The sequence below is a fragment of the Alexandromys fortis genome, unplaced genomic scaffold, assembly GCF_014885135.2.
Source record: "Alexandromys fortis isolate MF-2015 unplaced genomic scaffold, M_Fortis_MF-2015_v1.1 scaffold_83, whole genome shotgun sequence".
Classification (NCBI taxonomy): Eukaryota; Metazoa; Chordata; class Mammalia; order Rodentia; family Cricetidae; genus Alexandromys; species Alexandromys fortis.
In genome coordinates this window covers 1,806,117-1,831,076 of record NW_026068001.1, presented here as the reverse complement: position 1 = coordinate 1,831,076, position 24,960 = coordinate 1,806,117, and the positions used below count along the sequence as shown (strand labels likewise).

At 41.5% G+C, this 24,960-nt stretch overlaps 1 protein-coding gene and 1 pseudogene across 3 annotated transcripts in view; both read left to right on the top strand.

Annotated features, from left to right (window-relative positions):
• The window catches only part of Rgn (regucalcin), a 12,914-nt gene extending 5,377 nt beyond the window's left edge, over nt 1-7,537 (top strand). For 2 of the 3 annotated variants that reach the window (XM_050160943.1, XM_050160942.1), the window contains exons 4-7: nt 2,374-2,589; nt 4,253-4,384; nt 5,755-5,909; nt 6,919-7,537. In XM_050160943.1, coding sequence (XP_050016900.1) covers nt 2,374-2,589; nt 4,253-4,384; nt 5,755-5,909; nt 6,919-6,969 — 554 coding nt within the window. In that variant the 3' untranslated portion in view covers nt 6,970-7,537. The remainder of the gene's footprint in view (nt 1-2,373; nt 2,590-4,252; nt 4,385-5,754; nt 5,910-6,918) is intronic. The other variant, XM_050160944.1, reaches the window with a different exon arrangement.
• A 13,640-nt stretch (nt 7,538-21,177) lies between these two features.
• Nucleotides 21,178-21,875, top strand: LOC126512889 (rRNA-processing protein FCF1 homolog; annotated as a pseudogene).
• Nucleotides 21,876-24,960: the final 3,085 nt, after the last annotated feature.

Below are 24,960 nucleotides of genomic sequence, written 5' to 3'. Positions count from 1 at the left end.
AGAGAGGACCTATACACTATATACCTATATATATAGAGAGGACCTATATACTATATACCTATATATAGAGAGAGGACCTATATACTATATACCTATATATATAGAGAGGACCTATACACTATATACCTATATATATAGAGAGAGGACCTATACACTGTCCTCTTGCCGCTCAAGCTTGCTTCTCCTATTTGCAATCTGTTTTCCTCTTCTTTCAAATGAAGTATGAAATAGTAGCTTCCCAGTTTCTTTCCTCTAATCAGAGTCTGCTCTGGCCTCTGAGAGCATGTGTCACCCAAGTCCATCTCCCTGAATACTGAACACCGACTTTAGGGAATGAAGTACTTGAGACGAATGCATATGCTGCTGTTGCTGGGCAAAGCATTCTGTAAGCGGCAGTAACTGTCGGCTCTCAGTTCTTCTACGGCCTTGCCATCATTTCATCTACTTTCTGCCACTGAGAGAAAGATGTTGATTGTTCCCAGTGTAATTCAGTTTTTTTCTACCTCTTTTCAGGTATGACAAATTTTCTTTGTGTATTTTAAAGCTTTACTATTAAATACATAGACATTTAAAATTACTGTGTATTCTTAGTGAATTGGCCATTTTCAAACTGTAACTCCCCTCTTTGCCCACCATATGTAATGTGACATTTTTCCTTCATTGTTTTCAAGTGTCTTTATTTGACTTTGGGTTTCAGCAATTTGATCACAGTGTGTGGGGGTCTGGGTTCCTTTTTGTTCATTATGTTTTGGATTTGCTCAGCTTCTTAAGTCTACTGAAAACTTTGCTAATTTTACCCAATCTGGAAAGTTTTGAGCCACATAACCTTCAAAAACCTTTGGCCTGCACTTTTTCTTTTTCTCTAGGCACCCACTGAGGTATTAGCCTTTTTGTGGCTACAGGATCTGCTCTTTTTGTCTTCCAAAGCTTTTTGGCTCTGCTTTTTACTTTACCTGGTTTCTTTTTTAAAAGCTTTTTTTATTATATATACAGTGTTCTGCCTGCATGTACACCTACAGATCTCATTATAGTTGTGAGCCACCATGTGGTTGCTGGGAACTGAACTCAGGACATCTGGGGGTGCTCTTAACCACTGAGCCATCTCTCCAGCCCATGACCTTATTTCCATTGCTCTAACATAGACTACACTGACCCTTTGTTCTTGTGGATGCTCTTCTGCTATTGAGTTAGTCCATTGCACTCTCTAGTTTTGTTTGGTTATTCTTCACAGCTTCTAATACTTTGACAGTGTGTTCTATTCTGAGATTCGTAACTCTTTACAATTATTTTTTTAATAAAACTTGCATTAGTCTTTAACAAAACCTTCCAACATCTGTGCCATATGATTTTCATAATCTATGATTTCCTACACTTATTGAGTCATACACCCTTCCTTCCCTGTGTTGCTCAATTTATTAGTTATCTTTCCATCACAATAATGAGATAACTAAGGTGATTAATTTACAAAGAGAAAAAAGGTTATTTTGATAAACAATTTTAAAGATTCTAGTCCATGATCAAATGACCCTATTGCTTTGGGCCTCTGGTAAGGAAACATATTGTGTTGAGAATGTGTGGTAGAGCAAATTGCACATCTTGTGAGCCAGCAAGTAAAGGATGACTAGACTGGCCAGTGTTCCACAACCCCCTTAAAAGTCATGCATCCAATAACCTGAGACTTCTACTAGGCTCCACCCCCTAAAAAGGTCACAGGATCTCACAAGCCATTAACACATGGGCTTTCAGAGACATTCAATGCCAAATTATAGCACCAAATAATTTTAGGTTATATCCTAGAGATTATGAATATTGTGCTATGAGACCCTGCACATTGTTTAAATCCTTTAGAACATGTGATACAGGCTGAGGATGAGCCTAGGAGTCCACAAATCTCTTTTAAGGGGTTACATATCTCAGGCTGTCCCCAATCTTCTGATCGTCCTTCTTTGGCTTCCAGAGTGCTGGGATTACAGGGGAGGGGCCACCACACTTAGCGCATACCATGCATTTTCTTCAGGTTTTATACTTGTGCTCAGTAGGAGAAAATGAGGTTAGTTCATGTTTATCCCTTCTTATTTGAAACCATATCTCTAAATTGCTAAATAGTGTGTGTGCATTTGTGTATATGTGTATGTGTGTGGGTGTTTGAGAGAGAGAGAGAGAGAGAGAGAGAGAGAGAGAGAGAGAGAGAGAGAGTTTGAGGAAGGGGGTTGTTATGTAGCCCAGCTGGACCTCAAAGTCACCAACTGTTTCAAATTCACCCTCATGTCTCCTAATCTAAAGTGTTGGTATCATGATCCATAATGAGGGAAGATGGGGGTTGTACAGGATGAACATCTACAGGACTGAGCTAATGTTCTTTGTGTCCCAAAGGCACCATGGCTGAGGAAACAGCCCCAGCAGTACTTGAGCGGCACCAAGGGTCCTTGTACTCCCTCTTTCCCGATCACAACGTTAAGAAATACTTTGACCAAGTAGATATCTCCAATGGTTTGGATTGGTCCCTGGACCATAAAATTTTCTACTATATTGACAGCCTGTCCTACTCTGTGGATGCCTTTGACTATGACCTGCATACAGGACAAATCTGTAAGAACATCTTTATTATTTTTTGTAATACCACTCATATCATTTTTATATCTTAATGATCAGTAAGGGATCTCTCCCACAGTCCATGTGAAAAAGTATTTATTTGTCAACGACAGAACTTTGCAATGAAAGAAGACTCAGACTTGACTGAGCTGCCAGTCAAATTGTGGTCCCCAGCACAGCTGAACTCTGCTATTTGGGACTAGGACTATAGCTGGCCTACTGAAACTAGGCCTGAACTTTTGCTTTCCATCTCCTCCATGGAGAATGAATCTTAACCTATCAGATAGCACCTAGAGGCACATAATATACAACAGAGTGCGAGAAAAGAGGGAGGGAAAACTCTGAACATTTGGGTGCCCGATTCTTAGTTGATCTTTAGTTAACCATAGGCAAATGAACAATCTTTGAAACAGAAAAATAACAGAAAAGTGCTTCCAGGTTGGTTCAGTTCCATCAATGTTCTGTAAAAAGAGCCATCACTGGGAACTTCTAGGGAAAAATTATTTAGAAGAATTTAAAACGGAGACCTTGAAACTGTTTGATGAAAAGTGCCAGACAGGAAGAGCAAAACCAATCATAAAAATGACTTGAAAAAAGTCACAAGGCTTTATGTAGATTTAATCAAGGGCAAACTCTTCCAGTGCTTTTCTTTGAAGTGTGTAGTGTTCTTTTTTATGACTATTCTTATCCAATTTCCTTACACATGGTTTTAACATTTTTCCCCATTATACCTCAATGTGATTGCTGGAATGACCTGAATTTTGTAGCTGGCTATTCTTCTGCATTGTTTTTTTGAGGTGATGGAGACCAAACTCATTTCTTTGTGTGTGTGCTAAGGTACAATTCCAGCCCTCCTCTACCTTTCACTGTCCATTGTTTATTTACTCTGGATCTCCTTTAAGCAGCCTGAGGATTTTAGAATGCCCTTTTTAATAAGTAAGCTCTTTAAATATTGTTTCTTGATTTTGTAGCAAGTAAGAAAAATAATGAGTGGCTCCCCAGGTTTTGTACATGCATTGTTCATACGGTACCATTAAGCTGCCATATAGATCTTCAGCTTAGTAAAAGCAGGAGTGTTGGTAACTAAGATAGTGATCTAAGCACAGACTGAAGAATAGACTTGCAAAGCTTAGTTTTGGTCAGCCTCAGAGAGCTACCTATTGATACTGTACTAAGAATTCTTAGCAGACACGATGACTGCTCCTTCAAGACTAATCCTAGTGCTCACAAGTCTGAGGCAGGAAGATTATTTTAAGACTCTAAAGACAGATTGGGCTACACAATGAATTCTGGGTCAGCCTTGGATATAAAATGAGAACTTGTATCTAAATAAATAGATAATGCAGCTTTATTGAGCTTAGTGGTAGAGCATTTGTCTACCATACACGAGGCTCTGAGTTCTATCTCCAGAAGTGAAAAAAAAAGAAAACAAACTTTTCTTTTCCTCTGAAGTCTTAGAAATCTTAGGCATATATATCTATAAAGACAAAAAGGAGTGAATCTATCCCAATCATGTAGTAAAAATCCTCTGTTCACATGCCAGCCACTAGACAAGCGTAAGTGACCAATGTTTATAAGCAGCTTGAGAGGGCACTGTCTACTCGTCAGCATTGGGTGACCCATTGTTTTGTCGTGTTTTGGTTTTGGTTTTCAACTGCAGCCAACCGCAGAATTGTTTACAAGATGGAGAAAGATGAACAAATCCCAGATGGAATGTGCATTGATGCTGAGGGAAAGCTTTGGGTAGCCTGTTACAATGGAGGAAGAGTAATTCGTCTAGATCCTGAGACAGGTAGGCTGGAGACAAAATGGAACACCCTACCCAGTCCAGAAAACTAGAGATCATTACTAAATGAAGGCAAAATACACAGCGCCAAATTTATAGTCAAGAATTTCTATGGAAGTAAGTCTCTCTGCCAAAAGTTAATTGTCAGTGAAGGTAAGTTAAATACATGGATGGGAGCCAGGTAATATGGTAGCTTATATATAAACCTAGAGATCAGGAGATTAAACCAAGGGGATGGTGAGTTTGAGTCAGTCAAGCCATGTGGGAGTTTGTAGTCAGAGATGGCTCGTTCATTCCCAGCTGCCCAGACCCGAAGTAATCACACATAAACTATATTATTTGCAATACTGTTTAGCCAATAGCTTAAGCATATTATTAACTAGCTCTTATGTTTTAAATTAGCCCATTTCTATTAATCTGTGTATTGCCAATTAGTAAGGTTCCATCCAGCATCTGTCTTCTGCGGCGGCACCATAGCTTCTCACTGTCTCTGCCTTCTTTCTCCCAGCATTCGCTTTAGTTTCCCACCTAGCTAACTCTACCCTATCATAGGCCAAAGCAGCTTCTTTATTCATTAACTAATAAAAGCAATACATATACAGAAGGACTTCCCACATCATTTCCTCTTTTCTGTCTAAATAAAAAGGAAGGTTTAGTTAAAAATTACATGTAACAAAACAGGTGTCAAGCAAGAATTACAGTTACAACATTTATATCTACTTTATATTTTATCATAACTAAGGGAAACTATAATTATAATTATCTGTTGTTTAACTCCATCAAAGACTTCAGAAGTATATAATATTGCCTAAGTAAACAGGAAGTGCATTTTAAGGAACTTCCAAAACTCTAAAATTGACAGAGACATCTCACTGCCTAGAGAGTCACCCAAAGTTGTTCTGTAATATTGGGATACCAATCTTCACCCTACAGGCCCATAGTATCCAGCAGACTTTTCCAAGAAATGTTCTACTTTGTCTCTTTTGATTGATTTTAGTTTGAAGTCTATTTTGTTGGATATTAGGATAGAAGCTGCCATTTCTTATGCTGAGTCAGTAAGCCTTCTCTTAAAGGAGTTGCCGAGCTCCTGCTCACTGCCAGAATGCACAGCCCATTGTGGGGGAGGGATGCTGGCTACCAAGAAGCCATGCTTTCTTTTGTGTCTAGAATTCCTTTCCAAGCTTCCTCAGGTTTTAAGTTGATGTAGTCAGCACATGTTGGTACGCCATTCTGTTGTGCATTAGCCCCTTCCAAGGGATGAATTCTGAGCCCCACAGTCTCTTAGACCATCCCTATCCCTCATAAAAGCTCCAGAAGCATTGTGTATGTTGCAAAATTTTAAACCTAAATTTCAAATAAAGTATTTGTTGACCTAGGAAAAAGACTCCAAACTGTAAAGTTGCCTGTTGATAAAACAACATCATGCTGCTTTGGAGGAAAGGATTACTCTGAAATGTATGTGACCTGTGCCAGGGATGGGATGGATGCTGAAGGCCTTCTGAGGCAGCCTGATGCTGGTGGCATTTTCAAGGTGATGTGGCCTTTTGGAGGGTGTGGAGGGTATTCTGTTAAATAATTGATCAGTGCTTCTGCATACTTCCCAAAAAACATGTGATTGGCATGTTAATCTAGACTATAAGTTATGTAAAGTTCAGTATTTTGAAATATTTGCATGCTTCAATAGTGTTTGTAAGATCATCTGATTGTTCTGATGTCATAAAAAGATGTGCAGATTTTTAATAATTTTTTGTGACAGAGCAAACACTGATTTAAAAAAATCTTACATGAGTCAGGCAGTGGTGGCGCACGCCTTTAATCCCAGCACTCGGGAGGCAGAAGCAGGCAGATCTCTGTGAGTTTGAGGCCAGTCTGGTCTACAGAGAGAGAGTTCCAGGACAGCCTGGGCTACACAGAGAAACCCTGTCTTGAAAAACCGAAACAAACAAACAAATAAAAACCTACCTTTCTTGACGGGTGAGAAAATGATAGAACTAAATTGCTCTATATCAGTGTGCATGCTCGCTCATTGAACTAGAATGTATGTGAATGACTGGTTGAACCATGTAATACCTAACTTTTTCATGATAAAAAATAAAATGGGGTTATTAAAAGTAGCTACACATGTTATTATTTTTATTTATTTATTATATATAGTGTTCTGCCTACATGTATGCCTGCGGGCCAGAAGAGGGCACCAGACATATATATGTACATATGTATGTATGTATGTATGTATGTATGTATGTATGTATGTATATATCAACCATGTGGTTGCTGGAAATTGAACTCAGGTCTTCTAGAAGAGCAGTCAGTGCTCTTAACCACTGAGCCATCTCTCCAGCCTCTAGACATATTATCTCAATTTGCTTGGTGTTTGTTTGTTTGTGACAAGATCTCACTCCATAGCCCAGGCTGGCTATGTAGACTTCCTGCCTCAACCGCCCAAGTACTGAGGTTCCAAGTATGAGCCACCATGCCTGGATCTGTAACAATGGTTTGAAGACTATAATTTACCAGTTTCATTCTTTTTTTCCCAACAGATAACTGGTCTTGGGGTCAAAGGAATCGCCCCATATTCCTATGCAGGGTAAACTGCAGCTCTTCCTTGCTGACAGAAGAAAATGCTTTGAAGACAACTGGAGAACTAAGGGACTTAAATCAATGAAATTTCAATCTATTTTTTTAATGAGACAATGATATAGCAGGGCTAGGCTTTAATTTATAGTTTTGACTGGGTGCTGGGGAATAAACCCACTGTGTGACAAATTAATTAAGAACATAAACTAACAGTGAACTACATTCCTAGTTTTTCTAAAAGTAGAGCATTTTCACAGAGAATAAATGGCCTTCTATTAAAAACAATCCTATAGAAATGCAAAAAGTTGTTCAACTATCAATCAGCCTGAAGACTGCAAATTGCTCTTGGGTTGAAATGGGACTATGTCCATTTTTTTCCTGCATTCCATACTTGCTGGATCCAAAGCTTCAAAAAATTAATGCATAGAAACTTGGTGATTTATAATGATTTTGGGATACTTCCTGTGTGTTATTTTTACAAACTAAGATACTGTCACAGGATATGATACAAACACCGTGTCACAATCTGTGGTTCTAACTGCCGCCTACTGGATATAAAAAAATACATCACATGGCAAAGAATTTACGTTACTTTTTTATATTTATTCATCCGTGTGTGTGTGTGTGTATGTGTGTGTGTGTGTGCGCGCGCGCGTGCATGTACAAATCCTATTTCAAGGACTGGATCTCAGATGGTACCTTTATTGACTGAGTGTCGCTGCTGCTTCCTCTTCCTCCTCTTCCTTTGTAAATATTTATTTATGTATTTTATGGATGTGACTGCGCTATTTGCATGTATGCCTGCATAACAGAAAAGGGCATCAGACAGAAGAGACCATTAGATATCATTTGAGAGCTAATGTCATTGCTGGGAATTGAACCTGGGTCCTCTGAAAGAACATCCAGTGCTCTTAACTGCTGAGTAATTTCTCCAGCCCTCTTCCACTTTCTTTTTTGAAATGTGGTCTCTTTCATGTAGTTCATGATGATTTTGAGCTTTCTGTGTAGGTGAGGATGGCCTTGAACTCCTCAGCCTCCTGCCTCCATTTCCCAGATGCTAGGATTAGAGATGTGTGTGCCACCATGCCGAGTTTGGAAAGAATTTTTTGTGGCAGGTGGGGGGTGGGGGTGAAGAAAGACGCTTAAAAGAAATCCCACACTAGCTCAGAATTGAGAAATAGATGGTTATTTATTTAGGGGTAGACTCACAAATCAGAATCCTCTGCTGGAGCGGAGATCAGAAACCAGATCCCGCAGCTGGAAAAGAGGCCGGATACATGCTCTACATCGGCATATATAGTATAAGAGGCCACGCCCAAGTGGGCGGGTAACTAGTGGCTATAGGACTTCCTACGGAGGTTGGGGGGTTCGAGACAGGGTGTCTCTGTAGCTTCGGAGCCTGTCCTGGAACTTGCTCTTGTAGACCAGGCTGGCATCAAACTCAGAGATCTGCCTGTCTCTGCCTTCCGAGTGCTGGGTTTAAAGGAGTGAGCCACCTGGAAGAAAGAATTTTTTAAAAGTAATATTGTTGAGCTATAATTAGCTTGATCATATTTAAAGTGTATAAAATTATCATATATTCATATATATGTCATATATATTCATATCAACCACATAAAAAGCAATGAATCTGTTCACTACCCCCAAAAGTTTACTTGTGTCCCACTGTCATCTTTTCTTTCTGCCCTTCAGCATGCTTTTACCCCATCCTCAGATCACTGATCTTCTTTCTGTTCCTTTAAATTGACCTTAAAATTTGGTAGTGCCAGCCTGGGGTTATAGCTCAGCAGTTAAAGGCTTGTTCACCATGTATAAGGCTCTGGGTTCAGTCCCTAGTAACACACACACATACCACACATACACACACACTTAGATATACATGCACACATATACACACACTACTAGATAGTGTGATCTCTCCAAATTTATTCTATTTTGTTTAAGTTTGCTTTGTTTTGTTTCTGTGTTTAGACAAAAATATCGCTGTCACTCAAACAGGCCTTGAACTCATGACAGTCCTTCTGTCTCAGCCTCAAAAGCAATGGGATTACAGATATGAGCCACCACTACCAGCTCTCAACTTCAAAATTGTGTTATTTTTATTTTTTTAAAGATTTATCTGTTTATAATTATGTATACAGTGTTTTACCTACATGTATGCTGCAGGCCAGAAGAGGGCACCAGATCTCATTGCAGATAATTATGAGCCACCGTGGGGTTGCTGGGAATTGAACTCAGGACCTCCGGAAGAGCGATCAGTGCTCTTAACCTCTGAGCCATCTCTCCAGCCCCTCAAAATTGTTTTAGTTGTGTTAGTTTGACCTTCAATAATATTTAATTGTACTCATATACTGGGTCCTGGGGATTAAATTTAGACACATGTTAAACACCAGCCCATTTACAAATTCTTAAATCACCTTGAATAAATGTGCTCCAATGTGAACTGGAATTTCTTTAAAAGTTGTTGAATAAGTTGAGAGAATTGGCTCCTGCGCTAGGAACTTTTTGTTGCTGTGACAAAATACCTTACAAGAAACAACTTAGCATGGGCTGGAGAGATGGCTCAGTGGTTAAGAGCATTGCCTGCTCTTCCAGAGGTCCTGAGTTCAATTCCCAGCAACCACATGGTGGTTCACAACCATCTGTAATGAGGTCTGGTGCCCTCTTCTGGCCTGCAGACATACACACAGACAGAATATTGTATGCATAATAAATAAATAAATATTTAAAAAAGAAAAAGAAACAACTTAGCATTTCCTTCAGCTCAGAGTTTGCAAGTACAGTTCCTCATGGAGGGGAAAGCATGGTGGGAGGGAAACTCACTGGGGAAGCATCTTTCTAGAACCTGAAGATGAAGAATTCTGGTGCTTTCCTCTATTTCTCCTTTGTGTTCAGTCCAGGACCCCAGACCATGGAATGGTTTCCCCTACATTCATGGTGGGTTTTCTGCCCTTAATGAAAAACGCCTTCATACCCACTCCCAGAGGCATATTTCTTCGGTTATTTTAAGTTCTGTCAAGTTGACAATAAAGACTTAACATCCCAGCATCTTTATGCTTTTCAGTGCTCAGAGTTTTGGTTTTTATCATTGATTTCAGAATATAGCATGGCTCACTATTCAATGTCTTTCACTAGATCTTGCATATATCTTGAAAAGTTTGCATACAATTTTTGTTGCTTAATTTTAAATTAAATATTTGACAAAGTTAACCAGTGAAACCATTTGAACCCAGAGTTGTCTTGAGATAGGGTCTAGCCACTTCCTAAATATAACTGCAGCAGCACAGACCCTGAGAGAAACAATTAATAAATGGGACCTCCTGAAACTGAAAAGCTTCTGTAAAGCAAAGGACACAGTCAGTAACCCTAGAACTTGGTAGGCTGAGGTGGAAGATCATGAATTTGAGGCCAACCTGGGCTACACTGTGTCAAAAGAAAAAATAGTATATTTGAAAATGAGATAATAATATACACATTCTCCTATAAAATCAATGTTAAGGCTAGGCTAGGGAATAATATTAGGGTTATAGTTATATTTAGGATCAAGATCAGAGAAAAAGTTAATTCCTCATCAGTATGAGACCAGAGTCAGGTTCTTGGTCAGTAGAAGTGAATTACAATTTCAGAGTGAAGGTAAGAATGAGTGGTTTATTGTCAAAGATAAAATTCGGGCTATCCTTAGTGTAGCATCAGGGTCTAGGTTAGAGTTAAGTATCAGGTCTAGTTCAGAGTCTGTGCCAGTGTTCTTACTTGCGTTAGAGCAGGGTCATGGTTAAAGATCAAATTTGGCATCATTTAGGTCAGGGGTTAGAGTCAGCCAGTGTCATGATGAGGTGGTGTTTGGAATGCAGTACATTGTTAGGTTCAGGCTGAGAGTTTAGAGTCAGATTTAGAGTAGGTTTCAAGGCTATGGTTAGTGAGCAGGGCAGGTCAGGCTCATGGTCAAGACCAGGATCATGTATTGATTGAGGTCAGCATTCAAATATTGATTTTAGAGTCCGGGTCAGAGTTAGGTATGGATAAGACAACAGTTGGAAAGATCTACTTGACATTAATTTATTAGCTGGCAGTTGCGGTTGATATTAGGGAAGTGTGTCTTAGGGACTTCAGACATCTTATTTATATGAAAGACCTCTTACAAAAGACTTGTGAGCACTCTGCATTGGGCCCTGTGAACTTCTCAGAGGTGTTCTCTCTTCCTGCCCCTGCAGTGAGCTGGGGCAAAGCCAGTCAGTACTGTTAGCTACTTGCAGATGGGAGGCATAGGCTAGGCTTTGGACGGCCTTGTGGACTCTAATCCTTCCTGAAAGGTTTTTGTCTAGCCTCTTGGATATATCTAGTCGTTTTTCTTATTGATTTGTTACTCTTTGACAATTTTATACATGTATATAATAGATTTTGGCCATTTGTCAGTCCCATTGCCACCTCTCATCTCTCTCCTCCTCCCAATGTAGCCTTTTCCCAACAGGTCTCCCTCCCATTTTCTTTACTTTAAAAATTATTTCCTTTACTTTTGTGATTATAATATAATTACATCATTTCTCCCTTCCAAACCTCCTTCTAAATGCTCCCATGCACTCCTCCTTGCTCTCTTTCAAATTCATGGCCTCTTTTTTCATTAATTATTGTTATATGCATATATATTCCTAAATATAACCTGTTCAGTCTGTATAATGCAATTTTGTATGTGTTTTGGGGCTGACCTTTTGGTATTGAACAACCAATTGACACTCCTTAGTTGCCTATAGTTCTTTGCATAGGGTTGAGGCCTCCTGAGCCTTCCCCTGTCCATTTTGGCACACCTATTGTGGTTCTTGTTCAACTCCTGCTTAGGTGGTCATGGTGATGAAACATTATGACTGTAGTTTCTGACATTCTAGGAAGCTACATTGTCACAGCAAACTCCTTGTTTCTCTGGTTCTTACAGTCTTCTGAAATGTTCCCTGTGCCTCAGATGCAGGAGTTGTTATGTAGATGTATCAGTTAGGATGCCTCCACAACTCTCCATTTGGGGAGGAGGGGTTTTGAGAAGTTGGTTCTAACACCAGTGAGTAAATGCCTCAGCAGCAGAGTAGATGATAATAAGTGAAACTATTCCCTTTTTCACCCCTTGATTCCTGGACCTGTGCTTCCTGGCCATGGGAGAACACGGTCCCACTCCTCCAGGCTGCTGCCACCTAATTGGTACTTTAAACTATGTCTTCAAAAAGCCATTCCATCTTTCTATCAGGCTATTTCTTTCAGGATGGTGGAGAACATAGTGAAAACCAGTGGATTCCATGATCATGGGCCCACTGTCACACTTCTCTGGCTGTAAAGTGAGTTCCTTGGTCAGAAACAGTACTATGTGGAATACCGTGCTGGTGGATAAGGCATTCTGTAAGTGCACGGATGGTGGTTTTGGCAGAAGCATATTGCAGGAAATGCAAATGCATATCTGAATCAGTATCTACTCCAGTAAGAACAAAATGTTGTCTTTTCTACTGAGGAAGCAGTCCAGTGTAGTCAACCTGCCACAAGGTCACTGAATGGTCACCCCAGGGAATGGTGTCATATCAGGTTGGTCCCTGCTATTGGCAGATCTGTCACTCAGCAGTAGCTGTAGTCAGGCCAGCCTTGGTGACTGGAAGCCCATAATGTTGAGCCCATGCATAATCCCCGTCTCTGTTTGAAATGAATGGCAGGAATGGCTGGGGACAGAGGCTGACTGTCCACAGAATGGGTCATCCTGTCTACTTGATTATTGAACTCCTCCTCAGCTGAAGTCACCTTTGGATGAACATTTACATGGGACACAAGTTTCTTTGCCCATTTGAGATCTATCCACACACTTTTTCCCTGGATATCTTTCTCACCAATTTTCCAACCATGCTCTTTCTAAGTCCCTGACCATGCAGCCAATCCATTGGCTACAGCCCATGAATCAGTGAACAATTATACATCTGGCCATCTTCCCTTCCAAACAAACTGTATGACTCTGTATACTGCCTGAAGTTAGGCCCCCTGTGAAGATTTCCCTTTGCCAGTTTCTTTCAGGGTTGTCCAAGAAGGGGGTGGAAATGTTGCAGCCGTTCACTTCTGGAGAGTGACTGCATATCATGTAGGGTCATCAGTAAAACTAGGCCCTACTTTTTTCCTCAGTCAACGAATCAAAGGGCACACCCTATGAGGCACACCCCTATAGGTGCATGTTTGGCAGCAGATGGCATTGAACAGGAGTAGGGATCATAGGCACTTGGGCAACTTTTCCATGTAGCTTGCTAGTGCCTTCAGGACCTGCTCAGGCCTGATCTCGTATCCACCACTTCCATTTGATAATGGATGGCTGCTGTGTACATCCAACTTTGTGACTTGGTGAGTCTGACCACACCCAACTCATGATGGGCAGTTCAGGTTGCATGGTAACTTGGTGGCCCATTATTGAACATTCAGTTTCCAGTAAGGCCCAATAGAAGGCCAAGATCTGTCTCTCAAAGGGAGAATAGTTGTCTGCAGATGATGGCGGGGCCTTGGTCCAAAATTCCAAAGGACTCTTCTGTGATTTCACTTATAGGGGCCCTGCTAAAGGCTCCAAACAGCGTCGTTATCTGCCACTGACACCTTAAGTCCCATCAGGTCTGCTGATCATATGGTTCAAATGGTAGAGCAGCCTGCACAGCAGCCTGGACCTGTTGAAGATCCTTCTCCCATCCCAGGCCCCACACAAAGCTAACTTTCTGTGTCTCTTCACAGCAATAAAACCTTAACTAAAATACTCTCTTTTGGCTACCATTATTCACATGCCCAATCAAAACAAACCAGCTCATCCTAACATGGGGTTTCTCCTTTTCCCTTTATAAACTGCAATTTATCTATGGGTCACATCTGTCTCCTCTCTATCCCGCTGGGAAAATATCCCTTGCGCCCCCCCACCCCACCCCGTCTCTCCCTTGCTCCTTTTCCCTTCTTCCACAACTGCTTCCTTTCCTGTCTTTGTCTCTTATTCCTTGTCCTTTGTCCCTCTGGGGCAAATAAATATCCTTTGTGCTGAGAACTTCGTCTTTGGAAGTCTTGTTGAGTCTCCATCCTTTTGATATGAACTCCCAGAGACTGCAGCAGCACACACTAGACCTACACAGGCTGGAACCAAACAAAATTCTAGCCCTGGAGAAAGGATTGACCACAAAGACCATCAGTTAACCAAGAGTCTGTTTGTAACTGATACCTGCGAGGAGGAGAAGAGTTGGGTTTTTGCCCATTGGAATGTCACTGGGTATAACCAAAGCACTCCAGAGCAGGACCCGGGCCCAAGAAGAGTTAGCCAAAACAGATTCCATGTGGGTTGTGTGTGCGTGTGCGTGCACTTTTCATTTTGTTTTGATATTTTTGTCTTATTGGTTCTCTTGTTTTAGTTTGTGTTTTGGTTTTCATTTTTTACTTTGTTTACTTTTTTTAGAGAGAGAAAGAATGCAAAGTTGGGTAGGTAGGGAAATGGAGAGGATCTGAAAGGAGTTGGGGAGGTGAAAGAATATTATCAAAATACATTATATGAAAAAATTAGTAATTTTAAAAGAGGATAAATATGACCATGCAGAGTTTCCTGGTTATCCCTATTGTATATGTGACAAAGCCAGTGTGTTTCTCCTTTATTAGCTTAAGATAGCAATATCAGATCTCAGAGGTAGGTTCTTCTGTTTTTGACTAAAGAAATAGTTTCACCCAAGCCTAGTTTCATGAACAAGTGAGTTTACTGGAGATACTTTCAAGAGTACGAATAAGCCAGGTGAGGAGACGCATGCCTTTAATCCCAGCACTCAGGAGGCTGAGGCAGATGGATCTCTGTGAGCTGGAGACCAGCCTGGTCTATAGAGCTAGTTCCAGGACAGGCTCCAAAGCTACACAGAAACCCTGTCTTGGAAAAAAAAAAACAACAAGAGTATGAATGAAGCATACAGGAGCATGGGTGATTCAAAGACAGTTGCAGCACCAAAATACCTGAAAGATGTATTACTGGAGCTCTCTGTAGGACTCAGACAGCTGGGCCAGTTAGACTCTCCTCATCTCAACAATTGTTACTGCTTCTGTAACCCTGTGGGAGGAAGAGTGAACTTTGTAAATTCCAGGAACTCCTTGAGATTTGCGAGATTTTTACTTCCTGCCCCTTTCAAGTTTCACTAGCTTCTTCAGTTTTAAGGAGCTACCCCCACCAGGAGGGGATGCTTCAATTTGGAAGGAATAGCCACACAACAGGCACCTATTTCATCTACAGTACCTATCATGAGTGTCCCATGTCAAACATAGGCAAATATGATTTCATCTTTCCACAATGTCACAATTCATTGAATAAGAAAGATTTCACAGGGTGTGGTGTTCCAATTAGCCAAATATTTATTGTGATTTTATTGTTTTAGGTTTATTTTATTTTATATGTATAACTATTTTACCTTCATCTACGTATGTGCATCGTTTGTGTGCCTGACGCCCTAAGAGATCAGAAGAGGGCATCAGACCGCATGGAAGTGGAGTTAGGAATGTTTGTAAACTGTCGTATAGGTCTCAGAGCTTCTGCAACAGCAACAAGTTCTCTTTTTTATTTTATTACTTACAATAATTTTTAAATTTAAATATATTTTGATCATATTCTTTGTAAATGTTACAGCTCTGAATAGAAAGGCTTCCCCAATGGAAGACTTGTAGTTCTGGGGGAAAGGTATCCTGGCAGTCAGGAGCCAAGGAATACCACAATATCACACCGTACAACAAAACTCACACAAGAGATTTATTGGGAGGTACACAAGAGGGTGGCTGCCTCTGCTAGGGCGAGAAGTAGTGAGAAGCAGAACTGAACAGTAGACAGGCTTAAATAGGGCTTCTTGGGGGAGGAGTTTTCCAGGGTAAGGATTGGTAGAATTTCAAGTTCTGAGTTTGGGGCGATCCCAGGGATTTTGAGTTCAAGGAGATGGGCTGCTTTCTTTCTCTTTTGGTTTTCAGAGACAGGGTTTCTCTGTGTACTCCTGGCTGTCCTGAACTCACTCTGTAGACCAGGCTGGCCTCAAATTCGGAGATCCTCCTGCCTCTGCTTCCCAAGTGCTGGGATTAAAGGTGTGCATGACCACTGCCCTGCAGGGAGACGGGTTTTTTCAAATCTGGAATCAAGCTCAGCCTTTTACTCTACTTTCTTTTCCTCTCCCAAGTCCTCCCAGATCCTTTCCCCATCCCAACAAACCCATTTTTTTTCCTCAAAATAACAAAAATTCAATACAACAACAAAGCTCCCATTAAGAAAACAAAATAAAATAACACCTAAACAGAACAAAATCAAAGCAAAGAAAACCACCAAACTATAACAGATAAAAGCACACACACACACAAAAAAAAAAACAAACCTGTAGAATTATAGGTTGGACTCCTCCTGAATGTGAGGCTGATGATATACCCAGCGTCATGCCATTGAAGAAACTGACTTTCCCTCTCCCAGCAGGTGTAAGGAACAGTTCAGTTGTCAACCTTTACCCTAGTGGCTAGGTTTACATTCATTCATATTTTAAAAGACTACAACAAAACAAACAGAAAGAAAAGAGCCCTCCCCCCCCCAAAAAAAAAACACAAAATCTGAGAACCACTCTAGCACATTCAGGAATCCCATAAAACACTAAACTGGAAGGTATAATATATATGCCTAGGACCTGGTGCAGACCCATGCAGGCCCTGTACATACTGCTTCAGTCTCTGAGTTCATGTGAGCTTTGCTCATGAGAATTCAGAGGCCTTGTTTTCCTGGTGTCCTCCATCCCCTCTGACTCTTCGATTCTTTCTGCTCCTCCTCCACGAGGTTCCCTGAGCTCCCATTTAGGTCTGAGCAGTCTAAGGTTGTCGCTCTCAGTGTAATATCTGGTTGTGAGTACCTCTATATGTTGCCATCTTCTGCTGGAGGAAGTTTTCCTGATGATGGCTGAACAAGGTTCTGGTCTATGAGAAGAGTAGAATGTCGTATCATTAGGAGTCATTTTATTACTACATTTTTTTTTGGTTTTGTTTATTTTGTGGGGGTTTTGCTTTGTTTTGTTTTTGAGCAGTATTATTTGGTTTTAACCTAGGTCCCTGGGCTATCTAGTCTCAGGTTTTTGAACATCCAAGCAGTGTTATGCCGTGCCAGCACAGCTTGGATGCTGAGACGGGCGGGGAGTACCAGGATTGAGACACAGAGGCTTCTTTTCAGGTGGAAGAACAGCAGCTTGGGAAACGAGCTCCACCGGGAGCAGAAGCCAGGAGCTAATCCAGTCCTAGGAGCCAACCCAGTCCTGGGACACTGGCAGACCACGATTGAGCCAACAACCTGACTCTGAGTCTGTGATCTCCACCAGAGTGGGACTGAACCAGTTACCTAGGACACAGAGAGAACAGGCTCCACTAGGAGCAGAAGCCAGGAGCAAATCCAGTCCTGGGACATGGGCGGATCAGGATTCAGCCAGCGACCAGATCCAGAGTCAGCGATCTCCACCTGAACAGGTACAGGGGAGTGACCACTGAGCGAGTGAGCCAGAGCCAGAGACTGCTGAGGGTCCAGACGTGAATCCGGGACCTTCAAGGGAGTAGACCTAAGCCAACACCCTGGTGGGTCTGGGTGAGAGTCTAGGACCTCCCAGGAACTAGGCCAGAGCCAGGACCCAGAAAATTTATTTAACAAAATCATAGAAGAAAACTTTCCCTACCTAGAGAAAGATATGCCTATGAAGATACAAGAAGCTTCCAGAACAGCAAATAGGATGTAGGAGTAGAGGCACCAGCTCAACATCTCAACATCTCCATGTTCAAGGAATTGTGTAGGTGTTGTCTTCAGTCATGGGACCTTGCTGTCAGTTTGTGGGGAGCAGCCTATAGTCTTGGCAACAGCCTAGGTTGTTTGGGGATCCAATCCCTGTGGTACCCGTTTGGCCAGTAATTCAACTAGATGTAACCCAAACCAAAGCTTCATTGATGACAAGAGATGGTCAGCTGGGACTCTGTCTCCCTCATTATTTGGCAACTTCATTTAGATCACCTTAATATATGTGTATATATGGAGGTTTCTACTGTATTTGGTTTCCATACTACCCTCAATTTTAGTTATCTCTCCCCGTATTCTCTCCCATAACTCCCTCTTGCTCCCACCTGACCCTCCCATTCAGCCCCTCCTCCCAGTTAATCAATAATTTTTTTTTTTGGTTTTTGGGACAGGATTTCTCTATAGCTTTGAAGTCTGTCCTGGAACTCACTCTGCAGCCTAGGCTGGCTTCAAACTCACAGAGATCTTCCTGTCTCTGTCTCCCAAGTGCTGAGATTAACTACCTGGCCAGTTAATCGATAATTTATCTATTTCCCTTCCCTAACAAGGTCTGTCTGTTCCCTCTATACTCCATACCTGCCCTCTGTGGTTCTGTAGATTGTAGCTTTGTCCTCATTGACTTAACAGCTAATATCCACATATTCAAGCAAATATATGTTGTTTGTTTTTCTGGGTCTGGGATACATTACTCAGATAGTATTTTTCCTAGTTCTATCCTTTTGCCTGCAAATGATGTCTTTTTTTAAGTGCTCAGTAATACTCTATTGTGTAAATGTACCACATTTTCTTTATCCTTTCTTTTTTGAGAGAGTTTATCTGTGTAGGACTTACTGTCCTGGAACTTGCTCTGTAGACAAAGTTGGCCTCAATCTCACAGAGATCTGCCTGCGTCTGCTTCCCAAATGCTGGGTTTAAGGTGTGTACCACCACTGCCAGGTTTATCCTTTCTTATTTTAAGATTTATTTATTTATTATGTATACAGCGTTCTGCCTGCACACCAGAAGAGGGCACCAGATCTCATTACAGATGGTTGTGAGCCACCATGTGGTTGCTGGGAATTGAACTCAGGACCTCTGGAAAAGCAGTCAGTGCTCTTAACCTCTGAGCCATCTCTCCAGCCCCTTATCCTTTAGAATCACAATTAATAAAAACTCAGAGACAGAAATTGGGGTTCAACCTGAAGGCCAGAAAAGAAAACAGCCAGCCACTGGTTCTTATATTTACCTCAGTCTGAAATGGCAATTCTGCCTCCAGGAATCTCAGAATGAGACTGTATGCTTTTGTTGCTACTGGGATTAAAGTTGTGTGTCATTCTGGCTACTGGAATTAAAGGGGTGTGTCATTGCTGCTTGGCCTGTAAGGCTGGCCAGTGTGGCTGTTTTACCTTTTTGAACTTCAGGCAAGATTTATTAAAATACAAATGAAATGCCACTACATCCTTTATTTTAAATTTTTTTTAATTTTATTTTTTATGTCTGTTGGTGTTTTGTCTGCATGGATGTTTTGTGATAATGTAGGATCCTTTGGAACTGGAGTTACAGACAGTTGTGAGCTACCATCTGAGTACTGGAAATTGAACCAGGTCCTTTGGAAGAGCAGCCAGTGAGTACTCTTCACCACTGAGTACTCTCCAGCCCCTTCTTTATCCATTCTTCTGTTATTTCCAATTTCTGGCTGAGTTTCTGCAGAGTTCTGGAGAAGGCATCAGATACCCTGTAACTGGAGTTACAGGCAACTGTATGTTAGGAATCAAACTTAAGTCTTTTACAAGGGGAGACCTCAATCACAACTGCTGAGTCATCTCTCCAACCATAATATTCTTTAATTCCAATATTATTACTAATATTAACTCTCAGATATATATTACACATCATACAGTAAATATATATGCATATACATATATGTGTGCATATGGATACACATATGTATATAAAGTTTATAGAATAGTTGTAAAGAGTTCAGAGGCTATAGGTGAGTTCAAGAGTTTTTGAGAAATGAAAAGCACAGAAGCTGATGAAAGTTCAAATGGAGTCTGTATTGATAAGGGATCAATTGAACAAAGCTGAGAACTGGCTGCTAGATAGCGGCCTTAGGTTTGAACCACAGGATCAAAGATGAGTTGTAGAGCTGAGTCTAGCAACAGACATGAAAGGGTAGAACAAGCTCCAGAAGAATGAACAGGCAGATGGATGAACAGATAGCAGGTCTGGATAGGTAAGCAGGAGGATGAGCAAGCAGTAATTCAAGTAAGCCACATCAACCGTAGGGAGCAAGAGGAGCTTAAGTTCCTTGAACAGTGAAAAGTTCTCTGCTCAGCAGTCATTGGTGCACACACCAAATAGCCAAATAACAAGTCACTATCTCAGTGCCAGGCGTCTGTTTTAGTCAGTGTCCTATTGTTGTAAAGAGACAGCCTTCCGTTCCCTGACCCCCATAGGCTTGTAGCCATACCACACTGCAAAAATGCATTCAGTCCGACTTCAAAGTCCCCATAGCCTACCACAGTCTTAAAACTGCTTCAAAGTCCAAAGTTGCTTCTGGGACTCTTAACTGTAATCCCCCATAAAATCAAAATAAAAAAGCAGATCACATACTTGTAACACACAATGGTGTAGCATATACATTACCATTCCAAAAGGGAGAAAAAGGAACATAGTGAGGAAACACTGGACCAAAGAAAGACTGAAAAGCAGCTGGGCAAACTGCAAACTCTGCATCTCTGTATCTGATGTCCAAGCCCTCTTCAGATCTCCAGCTCCTTCAGCTTTGTTGACTGCAACACACTTGTCATGACTCTGGCATCTCCAACATCCTGGGGTCTCCAATGAGACTTCTCTTTCACAGCATCACACAATGGCCTTTCTGAGCCTCCACTCAGGGACATCCCTGACACATGCCTGGCCTCAGTAGCTTCCCTTAGTCAAGGATGAAGATTTTACAACCCCCTTCTTCTATCCTTGACTGTAAAAGCCAGAACCACATGGCCAAAGCTGCCAATTTCTGCTGTTTTCTGGGGCTGGAACATGGCCCCCTCTTTCAATTGCATCTGCATCAGTTTTCTGTTGTTGATTGTTCCTTCACTGCCAAACTGAGTTGGGTCTTTCCTGAAGTCACCAGTACCAATTATTCTATTTAGCACCAGATTCTTCTTTAAACTTCTTCTCTCCTTGAACCTGAGCTTAGCTCCACTATACTTCTGGTGCTTCTTCTCTCCAAAACTATACATTTTGTATTTTCCTTTCTCGGCTTGCTTCTTTTCATTATAGATCTGCATAAGAGTGAGTACTAATATCCACAGGACACAGTCAATACTAGGCTGCCTTGGAATCTCCTCTGCCAATGACATGAGTACAAAATCTTCAGTTTAGTCTCAGACCCGGTTTTGAGACAAGAGCAGAAAGCAGCCATATTCATTGCCAAACCGTCATAAGAACAGCCACTAGGTGCAGCGTGAACATGGGGAAGCAAAAGAAAACAAGAAGATATGCGACCATGAAGCGAATGCTTAGTCTCAGAGATGAGAGACTTAAAGAAAAGGATAGATTAAAGCCTAAAAAGAAAGAGAAGAAAGATCCCAGTGCGCTGAAGGAAAGAGAAATCCCCCAACATCCTTCCTGCCTATTCTTCCAGTACAATACACAGCTGGCTCCACCGTACCACATCCTTGTTGATACCAACTTCATCAACTTTTCCATCAAAGCCAAACTCGACTTAGTGCAGTCGATGATGGACTGTCTGTACGCCAAGTGTATCCCTTGTATAACTGATTGTGTGATGGCTGAAATTGAGAAATTGGGCCAGAAGTACCAAGTGGCACTGAGAATCGCCAAGGATCCACGATTTGACACACAAAGGAACCTATGCTGATGACTGCTTGGTACAGAGAGTCACTCAGCACACGTGCTATATTGTGGCTACAGTTGATCGGGACCTCAGACGAAGAATCCGGAAGATCCCTGGAGTTCCTATCATGTACATTTCTAACCATAGGTACAACATTGAACGGATGCCAGACGATTATGGAGCTCCTCTGTTCTAATTCTTCCCTGACCACATTCACCTGCGTTTCTTTACCAGATTTCTCTGTCAGTTAATTAAACACACTTTTTGTTGTTTTTTTTTATCAAAAAAAAAAAAAAAGAACATCCACTAGGCTACTTGCTAATGTTCTTTCTCTCTGGTTTTTTTTTTTTTTTTTTTTTTTTTTTTTGGTTTTTCGAGACAGGGTTTCTCTGTAGCTATGGAGCCTGTCCTGGAACTAACTCTTGTAGACCAGGCTGGCCTTGAACTCACAGAGATACATTAGCCTCTGCCTCCTGAGTGCTGAGATTAAAGGCCTGTGCCACCACTGCTTGTCTAAGGAAAGGATTTAATTAGGGCTTGCTTACAGTTTCAGAGGTTTAGTCCATTGTCATCATGACAGGAAGCATGGCAGTGTGCAGGCAGACATGGTGCTGGAAAAGTAACTGAGAATTCTACATCCAAATCTCTAGGCAGCAGATGAGAGCCACTGGGCCTGGCTTGAGCTTCTGAAACCTCAAAGCCCAGCCCCAGTGCCACGCTTCCTCCAACAAGATCACACTTAGCCCAACAAGGCCACACTTCCTAATCCTTCTAATTAGTGTCACTCCCTGGTGACCAAACATTCAAATATATGAGCCTATGGAGGCCATTCTTATTCAAACCACCACAATGTCCATCTCTTCATGGGATCTGGGTGAAGTAGTTACACTTTTTCCTTGGTCTGATATGTCCACTAAGTTCTTGGGGCCTGGCTCTCTGATATAATTTTAACATGCTCATGTGCCCCTACAGTCCCAGTTCACTCAAAAAGTTCATGGAGTTGCATCTTGTCCACGCCAAGAATAAGCTGTTTATGGTTGTGCTATGTGGGTAGTACCAGAGATATGGCACCATTCATCTTTCCACTTGGGTGCAGAGTTATCCTGCCTCTCAAAATGGACTCCAAAAGCAGCTTAGACTCTCTCTGGCTAGTAAGGTAGCCTACCAGGTAAAAGTGTTTGACATACAAGCTTGATAACATGGATTCTACCCCAGGATCCCGTGGTAGAAGGAAAGAACCAGATCTTCACACTGTGGCATGTATGCTCCTACACTCACACACACACACACACACCATACATACAATTAAAATTTGTAGTGAGGTTTTTCAGAGCAATTTACAGTCTGAAAAGACTTTCACACAATATGGAGTAACTTGGAGCAGGGAACAGCCTGCTCCAAGTTACTCCATATTGTGATATACTTCCTCCAACAAGGCCACACCGACTCCAACAAGGCTACACTTCCAAATGGTGCCATTCCCTTTGAGGGCAATTTTCTTCCAAACCACCACAGTAAGTAAGATTGGTCACATCCAATTAGGGCAGGGGTTCTCAACCTTCCTAATGCTGTGACTCTTTAATACAGTTCCTCATGTTGTAGTGACCCCGGCCACAAAATTATTTTCATTGCTAATTCATAACTGTAATTTTGCTACTGTTATGAATCATAATGTAAATATCTGTGTTTTCCAAAGGTGTTAGGTGACCCCTGTGAAAGGGCCATTCAGACATTACTGTCATTACAGTTTGAGAAAACTGCTTTAAGGTGTCCTGGTTAATCAGGAGAAATAAAACCTTTCATAACATTGCCACCTACTGGACAAACAAGTTCAGTGCACCCATATCCAGTAATCTAAGCTGTAACTCCATCTGCTTTGGATGTGCCAAGAATTTGTGGGGGAATGTGACCCTCATTATCGCAACAATCTATCTCTATATAAGATACTAAACAAAGAAGACACTAAACAAGCTGGGTGGTGGTGGCACACACCTTTGATCCCAGCACTCGGGAGGCAGAGGCAAGTTCTGTGTTCAAGGCCAGCCTGGTCTCCAGACCAAGTTCCAGGACAGTCAGAGTTGTTAGACAGAAATATCTTATTTCGAAAATAAAAAAAACCTTTACAACAGGATCTTATGGAGGCATTTTCTCAATTGAGTTTCCCTCCTTTCAGATAGCTCTAGTCTGTGTCAAGTTGACATAAGACCAGCCAGCACAGAGCTCTTGTCCCTTTGAAGTAGCAAGGGCTCTTGGAGCTGAGTCTGTTGCAGTAATTTAAAAATTTTACACTTCATTTATTTATGAGGTCATAAAGCAACCTGTGGGACTCAGTTCTCTCCTTTCACTGCAAGCCCCATGGCTCAAACTCAACCTGTCAGGCTTAGAGGCAGCTCCCTTTACCTGCTGAGTGATCTTGCCCTCCCCGTTGCAGTATTTGATGAGGGTTTTGTGCCAGGGACTCAGTGTTATTGATATTCTTCACTTCTCTACTGGAGTCAAGTATCTAACATGTCTGAATATTGCCATCTTAATATGTGCTGGGTAGTTTTTGGTCACTTTGACACAAGCTGCAATTGTCTGGAAAAAGAAAGTTCAGTTGAGAAAATGACTACATCAGGTTGCCTATAGCCAAGTCTGTGGAGGTGGTGGCGGGGAAGAGACAGAAATCTTTAATAAATAAATAAATAATAATTTTTTTTAAAAAAAAAGAAAGAAGCAAACAGCACTGAGATCTAGACAGGAGGACCAGTCTCAGTGCTTGCAAATTCTGTTTAGCTTTTAACACCCTCTGGAAGGGAGGAGGCTGAAAACTTGAAGAAACTTTCACCCTGTCTCAGAGTTTTTAGTCCCTCTAGTAGTGAACTGCATGGCAAAAAAGGTGGCTCTAAAGGCTAGGCAGTCTGCTGAGCTTACTCTCAGGATTTTAAATCTTTGCAGTTGTCCCCAGGTAATGGAATCTGATCCCTGACACTGAAAGTGGGGCTACATTCATGCCCTTAACTTCCTTGAGCCTCCTACCACCTGATCTGAGAACCTCCTGCCTTCTCACTAAAGGCTGGCCAAAGCTGAAACTTTTTTTTTTAATTATTTTACTATGTGTATGGGTGTTTTGCCTGCATGTATGTACCACAGACATACCTGGTGGCCACAGAGTCCAAAAGAGAGCATGAAATCTTCTATAACTGGAGTTATAGATGGTTGTGAGCAACCACATAGGTGCTAAGACTAGAATCCAGGACCTTTGGAAGGGCAGCTATTGCTCTTAACCACTGCCCCAGAAGCCAAATCTTTCAGTTCTTCACTCTCAAACCATTCTGATAGCTTTTTTTTTTTTTTTTAACAACAGTCTCCTTGAGA